This window comes from Monopterus albus, unplaced genomic scaffold, assembly GCF_001952655.1.
Source record: "Monopterus albus unplaced genomic scaffold, M_albus_1.0 scaffold33.1, whole genome shotgun sequence".
NCBI classification, from domain to species: domain Eukaryota; kingdom Metazoa; phylum Chordata; class Actinopteri; order Synbranchiformes; family Synbranchidae; genus Monopterus; species Monopterus albus.
The window spans coordinates 1,541,697-1,552,813 of NW_018127913.1; the positions used below are offsets into that span (position 1 = coordinate 1,541,697).

An 11,117-nucleotide genomic window follows, 5' to 3' on the forward strand; every position below is an offset into this window, starting at 1 on the left:
TACACCAAGTAATACAAATCTTAAATATATCACACAGCATAAGTGAAATTAGGGTCAGGAAGCATATGCAAAGTGCCAAAAGCTAGCAAGGGACCAGAGATCTGGCCCACTGAAGATGTTTCTCTGGGATCTCACAGACATATTTCTTGTAAATGCAATTAAAAAGTAAAATCATTTAGATATATTACAGTGTATGCATCCAAGCAGGATTTTTCTATAGTGCCCAACAATACAGTAGGCTTTATCTGTTGGCCTGGCACTACGTGTGCTTTATCTTTATAAAATAATCACATTGTCATCCATCCAACCATTTTCTAAACCACTTAGTCCCAAACGGGGTCACGGGTCACATTGTCATATTTCTCTTAATTGTTTCAAACTGCTGTCTTTTTGTTTTTCTTTCCAGGTTTTAGGTAGATTTATATAAACATTTTAAACCACTGTTAAGAGAAGGAGTATCTGTTCTTTTAAGAGAAGAAGTATCTATTCTTCCAAATAGAAAAATAATGTTTAAACCGTTTATCTCAAGAAAGGCAAACAGCCAAAATAAATTAGAGCTGTGATTGCATTTTCTTTTTCCCTTAGTTTATCACTGGGCATGTACCGATTGCAGCATAAATGCTGGACCTGGGGGTCAGTCAGCCTAGAGGCAAACAGCAGACAGCTGGCTGCACCGGGCAGGTTGCAGATGTGCAAGTATGTAAAGGTGACTATTATATATTGCTTAAAAAACATTACTCTGTCAGCGATCTGTGGGTAAATAAAGGTTACAATAACAAACATGGATGAAACATGGACTTAAAACAGTTGAGGATATAAGGATTTGTTTCCATCTAATCCAGATGAACATCTGACAGTCGATAATGTCTAAGAGATGGAGAGGCATCTGGTCGGGCCGCTTACTTCCATATCTGAAGCCACTTGTCATATCTATTACCGCATGTTGTCAAAAGTATCAATTTGGCTGTGGAGTAATGAAAAAAGCGGGTCTGTTTCTATTTTAACGGCTCGCTTGACAGATTGAGAGGTGTTTAACGTCTCATTTTGGCTTGTCAGGGTGGTTGGTGGTGGGGGGCCACATCACAACTTCATCTCCTCAGCTTTCTTTTTCACACACATACACACACACACACACACACTGACAGCAAGGCTCTGCTTCTGATAGACAGGGCCAAGCGGGAGACATTACACGTACACAGAAACACACACTCACATACACAGACAAAAATGGTAAAAGAAGCATCATTCATCCTTAATTCAAGAGGGAGAGCAGAAAGTAAGATGAGGGAGGGAGCCAGATGAAGTTTGACAGAAAAAAGGGATGTAAGCAAGAGAGCGAGACAGACAGATTGAGTGAAAGCCATTTAACTCATTAGGGAAAGGGAGGATTTCAAGTTATATTTAACTTGAAATCTAACTAGTGGGGACTTTTTGCTTTAAAAGCTAGTAAAGCCCCATAGGGGTTGTAGGAGCTGTCATCCAAAATTTAGAATTAATTGCCTGCTGTATCTCTCACTTTAGTTTCATGAAAACAAGCTGAGATACTTGACAGAAGGGATCCAGGATAGGGCAACATGTCTGATTCTAATTCTAGCTTTCATGAATGTAAATGTGCTAAAATCATTTCTATAAGACTATTTTTTACTGGCAAGCTTTTATAAATAAAACTCTTGTGCGGCCTGCAAATGATAATAATATACACTCAGTTTATAATTAAGGTACATCTAGCTAAAACAAATGCAGTTTAATGACATAATTGTGCAATAAATCTTTCCTTTATGCACAATTTTTGTTTTAGAGAGAATCTGATACTGTTAGAAGGTATTGATAGTATTATTTTCAGCTAGGTGTACCTAATAAACTGCCAACAAAGTGTGTATTCTACAAAAAGAAATACCACTCAAAAGCAGATTAAGATATGTAGAGAATACAGCTGCATTTGTGTTAAATGTACCTCTCTTTGCGCTGCCCAACTCCATGTTTTCCCAATAGGTGGGTGCTGAGGTGTTTCTTCATCACAAAGGCCCACCTACAAAAACACAGACAGAACACATGGGTTAACCAAAGAGCACTTGCAAGCTTTGCTATGCTGATCAAACTCTATGCTACAAATACAGTAGATGTACTGCAGAACATAACTGCCTACAGTACAGATATACAGAAAAAGAAATTCCAAGAAGGACAGACACTGGTAGATAGCCTCTGCGACCATGTGTACTATAATAAATAAAATACAGTAGAGTACCTTAAGTAAACCTTGAGACAGATTTAAAACATTTTTTGTTTGTCATTGTTTCTAATACTGAGCTGTAAAACAGCAAATACTGTCTGAGTGACATTGAGTTTTCTGAACAGCAAACACGAGCTGTCATAATCCTGTTTTTGGGTGCAATAACCATTGTTCTGTTAATCATTGACAGACAAGAAAAACAGACACAAATTGCACCATGAGAAGAAAACTAACTTTGAGAATGTTTGTTTAACTAGCACCTTTTTTTTTGTGAGAATCTAAGCAAAAAGTGTCAAATGTTGTATGTACATCAATGTGTCAAACAAATATGTAGTCACGTGCAAGGACCCGTGCATACATGGGTGCCACTGCTCAACAGTGACCACGACGTCTTGACTTTGTCGGGGGCCCCGAGTTTATCCTGTCTCCTAAACAGCATATGAAAACATAATGAACAGATGACAGGACTAACTACTCTGACATCCAAGCTGCTTCAACAGTGTTTTTATCCCCTGGCCTTTTCATTTAGCACCCATCACTTCTCATTACTGCGCAACTGAGAGACAATGACCACATCTGAGAGCCAAGGATGGAGCTACATGAAAGAAGCCAAGGGAGTTGAACCAACAGACATGTGGCTGGCACTGTTGCTGCACACGCTCAGGTCCTGCTCTGTAGTGCTCCTCCCATTTCTTCTTTACTAAAGGTTTTCACGTTTCCTTTTTCCAAATAGAATGTTACTCCATCTTCTCTCCAGCAAGCTTGTTTTACTTCTAACTTTAAGAGTCAGTCTAACTTAAAAAAACAATTATTTCACCAGTTATGTCACTATGTCAGCTATTGCCCCAACCCCCTTTTCAGCATCTGGACGTATACATACCCTGCACGCGCGCACACACACACACACACACACGACTGTGTCATCCATCCCATCATGGCCCCAGATTCCCGTCCGTCATCAAGGCCCCTGAAGCCAACGCTAGCTAACACCACCATATAAATATTCAAACATGTTTCACTGTTTCTCCTCGTTATCATCACTCTATATTTTTGCAGTCCTCTCTAATTCAGTCCAACCACCCATCTAATATGCTGCCTTGGAGTTAAACTGGGAGTGAGCATATGCCTAAATCTTGTATACTCCAATCAGGGAAAATGGCAAGATCAAAATGCTGAGCTCCTTTGGCCCGCTGGAGGTGCCTCTGACTGACGGCATCATCTATAAATAAACAAAAAGCATAATTAAGATACTTCTGAGAGGGGTAAAAGAATTAATCAATATATGTGAGAGAAAAGCACTGCCTTGGAACACTTCACGCATGCTTGTTTAAGTTGCCGTGTTTAGACGTGGAGAAAAAAGAGCTTGCAAACATTTCTGTTAATTATGTATTACAGCTGTCCTTCATAAACCTAATTACAGAGTGCTGTAAGGCAACAGGGGCAATTTGCATACGCACATGAAAGACAAGACATATGCAAAATATGATTTTAATTAGCATTCTTTGATAGTAAGGGGTACAAATCAAACTGACATGTTGTGAGATTCTCATCTTGCCCATTTTTTACTGGATTATTCTCAGTGGCATGAGTGGAGGATGGGTAATGCCCTGTGGAGGCACCTGGCACAGCACACATGCACAAGTGGGTGTTAATAATCGCATGCACAACCTCAAATAACTGTACACAAATGGAAGAATATGAATACTCACTATGCACACAAATGGAGATGCTAATACATTTACAATTAACTATTCATCATGTGATTATCTAACACACACAGACACACTACTGTTCCTGATAATGTTGAGATAAAATGCTGGCAGCATATGCACACACATACACAAACACCAATACAAACACAGACAAATGACAATCTGTGCTCACAAAAAATAGACATCTACAGCAATACTCTCTCTCTTTTATACACACACACACCCCAACAAACAGAAAGATGTCATATCTAAATGTTAAAGGGGCAAATCCATTTGTTTAAAGCAGTGTGTAATCAGCCCCCTGCCCTCGGTGTGTGTGCGTCTTCTGCCATCCAGGTCAAGGCCTCAGCTTGTCGCCCTGCTGCCTTTGGCTGCATCATCAGCTCAAAGCATCAGCCTTGATGGTTATTGTAACAAAGGGATACTCCAACATGCCATTCATCCATATCAATTGTCTTCCCCCCCAATGAATTGAACTAATAAGGCTGTGCCTCTGCCCTCCAGGGAGGCTCATAATATCCATTGCAGATATGAAAAAAAAGGAAGAAAAGAAAGACTGAGGCTCTGATGTTTCACGTTCAACTTTCCCTTCAGACTAATCGGCACGCCACAGCTCGTTAGGTCCGTGACGTGCCAGAGCGTTACCGATAAGCAGGGGAGACACGGCTCAATTACCCACTGTTACAATCTTTCTCTCTCCCTTCCCTCCCACCGCCTGATGATGAAGAGATAACATGTCAATATTTGATACAAACAACTTCATTTGCCTAATGGTGTTCCTGGATAGGCCCATCTACAGGTCCTGAAGGGATGGGAGATCTAAGTAAAGGCTTGGATTAACGCTTGTCGTAGGCATAGCATAGCTCACCATCCCCAAATAACACAATTACACATACGCACTGAGGAATGGTGCCTGGTCAGACATGGCATACTTTAGAGACTTTTTCTTGAGTAAGTTTTCAAATTCTTCAGGTTTTGAAATTTAACTTTGAATGGTAAACATGGCAGAATGTACTGCACTCACTAACCTGTGTTAGCAAGCACTTTACACTGGCGGTGATGTATTGCAGTTGTTGAATCAGAAACAACTTCTCATGTGTGGATTGATCTTGAAATATCAATACATCCGATCCCAATGTTTCCTGTTCTAGGATTGATTCCCATGTTAAAAGATTGATACTGTATCTATAAGTAGGCTAATTTGGGGTAAATGTATATTTTATCTTCAACAGGGGACACAGTAGACAGTAACTACACTATCCAGGATAACGCCCGGTTAAAAAGAATTACTTCTCCTTCTGTCTGTCATAGTGTCATAGCCATATGTGAACTATGGCTCTGTAAATGCATGAGCCACAGCAGAATAAGATAAACCCTTAGTCTGTAGAGGTGTAAGAAAATATTGAAACACTTGAGTATTTTGATCACTGTATAGATTTTTAACTAATAGTTCACATGCCAAGTAGTGCTATGATGATGGATGTTACAGGGTCTGTGATAAATGCAAATGTAGATTCCTGCTCTAATGAAATTTTATTTACAGTATATGGTGTTTTGCTTATTTTATGACTGTTTTTCTAAAATTTGATTTAAAAAAATCCCAATATATCACCTTGTTTACAGTATTGTAATATATCAAATCGCAACCCCTGTATCGTGATATGTATCGTATCGTCAAATTCTTGCCAATTATCAGCCTTATTAGTCGGGGGTCTCTCAGCAACAGAGTGGATTGCATATGCGGTTGCTGGGTGGAGCGATGTAAAAAATAACCAAGGTGGCATGTATTGGCCTGGATAAGTGGTACAGCACATCACCAGACGGAATCTGACAAAAATAATGTAAAAACGTCAGATTTTTAAACATCTGTGTGATTGTAAAAGACAAAGGTTAGGGCCCAGCTGGCATAGTTTCTTATTGTATGGCCTTCAAAAATGAGGGAACATTCAGTTTGCTGCCTGCTGTGCCTCACCACAATGTGAATACAACATAAGAAAAGCTATGAGGTGAAAAATGAAGTTGAACAAACTTCTGTAGTGTAATTGGGTAAAAGATAACTGAAAAGCCATTACAAGGGTGCAAACCAGATGTAGGAACCACTCAACCCTCACCGGGCTAAGCTTTCGAATCCTGGGGAAGGAGAAGGGGTTCCACGGAAGAAAGCTGAAGAGGGAGGTGGGGATGAGCTCTGAGGATAGGGGACTACGCTTCAGACTCTTCTAGGAGACACATTCATGCACACACTGCAGTGGTCTGCTGGGCCTCAAAAGAAATAAGTGTGTGTGAGCTCATCCAGCCTCCTGTGCCAGTCCTAATGATGGCCTCCACCTGCTGCTTTAATGTCACAGCTGGATCGCCCTCCATCCCTCACTGACTCTGACTGCCATCAGCAGCAGGTAGCTCCCCTCTGCACACCTTTCCTTGTACCTCCTCTGCCATCTCAGCTTCCTTCATCTCCCTTCACTTCCATCTTAGGTTTGTCCTACCACTCTACCTCTTCCCTGTCCATGTCTCTGCTACACCTCTTTCTCTACACCTGTCTTGCCATACCTCCCTTCACCTCATCTCTCCTGTTTTTTTTTTCTTTTGCCATGCACTTTTCTTTCAGTCTATTCTACTTTCTATATCCTCATCCTCTTCTTTCACAATATAGTTTTTGCAATCTTTAACTGAGCAGGCTAAGTGACAGAACAGCAACAGGATTTAAGGGAAATGTGGTATTAATTTACTTATATTAATATTTAATTAACATCTGCAAGACGTGTGTCACTACTGTCAGTCACATATTCTCATTTATATTTTGTAAATGCACAAAGGTAAATGCACAATTAATATAGCGATGTTTTGTTGACGGTGGAAATGCTACATCTGCATTAGCACATTAAACGTCTAAGGATAGTGCACCCAGCAACTATATCTAACATTGAAGAGGGAAATCTATTTAAAAAAAAGTGTCCATTTCACAATGTCACAACTAATTCACTCTTCTGAGTAAACAAAATGTGTTTTTTCCTTGTTTACTATTTATTTTATAAACCCATCCTGGAGAAGAAGAAAACCTGCAGGTAAGCTGACATGTCTAATCTGAGAAGCTTTGACAGGCAGGTGAACTGACAGAAGAACAGAAACCAACATTTGGCTGACAGCAACCCTGGAGCACTGAGACAGCTGCCGACATGTCAGACAGACAGATAAACAGACAGGAACAAGAAGTCGAAAGATAAGACATGTATTGACAGACGGAGTGACTGCCTCCCTGACAGAAAGACAGACAGGCAGACATCAAGAATAAGCACTGGGGAAGGAGGAATTCTGCTGAGTTTACAGGCTGAGTTTAATGGATGTTCCACAAGCGAGTCTACAGCAGCTGATGGGGTGAACTAAATGCAATGTCAAATTTGTAGATGTGGAGATAGATGGTGATGGAAGGGTGGAGAAAGAAAAGCCACAGGAGAGAAAGAAGGGAAATAAAGGAATATGAAAAATCATAATGGAGTACCTAGATAAGGTGGACTGAATGTGAACTGGGTAGAGAAGCAGAGGCAAATGCATTTTGTGCTGCTGTCATTTTGTTTAACGGAAGCAAGAGGTGACTTCACATCAATATTGCTCGGGCTTCTAAGAGATCCGCTTATTGAAACATCCCATAACATAACAGATACTGGGGCAGAAAATAGATAAATAAAGCATCCAAACTGATTTTGTTTTTATGTCAGTGCCAAAGCAAAGTAAGCACTTGATCTATTCTAAGATGATCTTGATAAAGATAAAAGAGAAAAGTGTTTCTCTGACAACTGATCAATGTCAAGCCTCTCAATTAAACCGACACCTCTCACTTATGATGATGCTGCATGTGCGTGTGTCCTCTAATCTTAGAGGAGCTACATAAAAAAGCTCACTCTGCCTCTCCAAAGGGGTTTTTGGATCATCTGCTGAGGCAGGTGATGGAGCTTGACGGATTGATTGAGGCGAAGTTCTCATCGACAGTGGCAGCGCCCCATAGAGTTCCCAGCTCCAGTGCACACTGTTCCATTAAAGGATCATTTAGAGGGAGAGCAAGTTCCACCTGCACTTAGGCAGAGCACACTCTAATGTGAGATGAAACAGACATTTTCAAGCTACGGGAAGGGAGGGAGGAAGGAAAGAAATTATAATAATGAAAAATAAAAATTCACTCCCTTCCCAACAGCGCATTTCCATCTTCAAGAGAATGGCGATTGATGAAGTAATCTATTATTGATATCATCATCGCTATGCGCCGATGGCAGTTTCAGAGTTCGAAAGCCCCCAGCTCTGAGTGTCATAGCAGTTTGTGTATTACTCTATGCTACTCAGATTCATTATATTTTCTAATTAACTGCTTAATTTGGAATTTAAATCCTAAGTGAGGGGAGAAACTTGAAAATGCTGAACAAGAAAGAATAATGCTGTGTTTGGTGTTGAGATGAAAGGAGAGATGTTTAAAGACGAGCGTACAGACAGTTACACAAGTGTCTGTAGCACTTTTCAAAATAAGCTTGTAAGAGCTGGCATACTGTGTGGAATCAGCACAAATACGATTTACTTTTATGGATTAAAAAGAACAAAAGGAGAAAACACTTTTCGCTGTGAAGCCAGAACATGTCCTGAGAAACATTTTAAATGAAGTACCTTACAACTAAAATACTGCTGTGTTATGAAGAGGTGAAAAAGTCTCATTTTACACAACAAAACAAAATGAATCAAAAATACCGGTTGTTAAAGGCTGTTAGCTTCTCTTGCTAATGCATCTCTCTCCTTCCTTCCCTTCCTCTCTGCAGTGCAGTTAAAGATATGAAAAATATATGTGCTTTTTTCCCCTCTCCTTTCCACTGCGCTGTGTTAAATCATTAAAGAGAAGTCCTGCTCATTATCTCTCTAAACAAAACTTCTCTTAAACCAAATAAATCACTGTTGCACTGCGCAGCTAACAGCCATGAAGGGATAAATTACAAAGCGCCTCACTGGCAGCGCTGGTATTTTAAAAAGCTTGCTGCACAATTTCTATGATGTGCAGTAATTTGTAATGCAGGTTTCCTTATGTTTATAAGGTCTCTTCTGGTGTGTGTGGTGTATACTGGGAGAAGAGGTGAAGGTTGGGAAGAGAAAAATAAAAAGAGAGCCTAATTGTGTTCTTTATATTTTCAATATTATAAGGTTTGTTTGGCCATTACATTTAGCACTAAGCAAATTTACTTTACTTACCTGAATATATTATTATAAAGTTTGCTAAGACAGCAAAACGTGAACATTTATAAGCCTGTTTTGAGAATGTATGTGGTGTAATGAAGGTTAGAACTGAAGCTGACATGCTGCATTAACATAATTAGCATGTGGTGGTGATATTAAATAGCAGTAAACCTAATCCTTTATGGGGGGGTTTAAAAAACTGCTTCTTCCGGAACAGTATTCTTGGCAGAGTGGAAACTTCACTTAGGCACTGGGTGCAACTAAAGAACACTGATATAATTCATTTGGGAGGCTCCTTAAGGCATGAACTGTTATTTACCAAGTTGTACCAACTGTCTGAACGGTGAAGAAAGAACAAGGATAAAAGCTGTCTCTCTGTGGTCAGAGGAGTTTATACAATATATCAGAGGTGGACGATAGTGCTGATGTGACCATTATATTTATAATCAGTCTAATTGTAACCAGTTCTTTCCAGCTGACTAGTGCCATTAAGGCTGGATTCATTATAACAGGAAAACACTCCAGAAGGGACAGCATGTCCTGTTAAAGAATCTAATTGAGGGGAAAGACACCAGCCACCCCTCTCTCACCTCCATCCCCACACCTCTGTACCCTCTGTGCTCCTTCACGTATCAAGAGCCAGGATGACCCCAGTCCCCAAGCCCACCCCGCTTGGGTGGGGTGACTACCTCTGGGCCCCAGTGAGCAGATTACACTGCAGATAACAGGGCTGTACTTGGCTCTGTTTACAACAGCAAGCCTTCCCTGTGCCTCCTGGGAATAAAGACTAACAGTATCACTGATAGCCCACACCCAAACACAAAAAAGGAGAGGAAAAAAGATTTATTTAATTTGTTTACAGCTCACGCTGTCTGCCTGTCCTCTGAGAACAAATTAAATGTATGGAAAACAGGATAAAGAAAAAATGAGCAAATAAGAAATTAAACAATGAATTCTCCAAAATACAAGTAAAAATCCAAAGGCAGAAAGTCTTTATTCTTGACAAACATGCTACATTGTGTTAGCAAAGATGACTGCCAAATGTACATTTAAAAATGAACACGTCAAACTATGGCTCCTCAAAATAAGTCAGACAAAGTAGGACTCGGTAAATCAAAGCTCACCAGGTCCCAGTGTTAATAAACCTGAGTGATTGGAGGATGCCAAGAATGAAGAGAGAGAGAGGTAAGGAGAGTCAAAAAGAAAAAAGAAACAAAGAAGACAGCCTCTAATTTCGAATGTTGTTGTCTCGCTACAAAGAAGTGAAGCAACATGACAAGCGAGAGTTGTACTTCTCTCACTATAGTTTTGCTAAAGCCCATAATCCATAAAACATAAGGCCTCTGTATTGACGTTTTTCCTCAGCCAGCTGAGTGAAGGGCGTAGCTGGAATGTCAGGCCTGTCTGTCGGCCAGCTACCACTCTCATTATCCTGCGCCTCTGTGAAGGGCAGCTAAGGTCACACTCCAGAGGAGCAAAATAAACCGCTATAGTACTAATCTAATATTCAGTGATCCTATCAAAGAATGACTTATTAGGCTCAAAGAACCATAACTGTTGATGGAGAGGAAAGATTGTAAAAAGTGGAAGTTCACCTCTGTGGGTAGAGAAATTGAACTGCAAATGTGACATCTGTCATCTTCTCTGGTTGACGGAACTGAAAAGTACTTTCTCTTACCCAGGAATAAGTTTCTGAGTATTTCCTTGGAGGTTCAGTACAGTGTCAGCTGTCTGAAATCACACAAAACAATGGATTTTCTGGAGACTGAGTGAGAGTACAGCTTAGGAATTTACACAATGCACCGTTCAATTGTTATTATAGATGTTGCTGCCTCCTACTCAAAGCTAGCACACTTCTACACCTCTCAGAAAGTATGCATTCACACACACACACACACACACACACACACACACACACACACACACACACAAACAGACTGTCTTTGTTTGTCTATTGTTGATGTTCT

General features: G+C 40.2%; 1 protein-coding gene across 1 annotated transcript in view; it reads right to left on the bottom strand.

Moving 5' to 3' along the window:
- Positions 1–11,117, bottom strand: part of znf407 (zinc finger protein 407) — a 153,172-nt gene that overhangs the window by 83,285 nt on the left and 58,770 nt on the right. Inside the window, exon 5 of the mRNA XM_020597248.1 lies at positions 1,955–2,029. Coding sequence (XP_020452904.1) covers positions 1,955–2,029 — 75 coding nt within the window. The remainder of the gene's footprint in view (positions 1–1,954; positions 2,030–11,117) is intronic.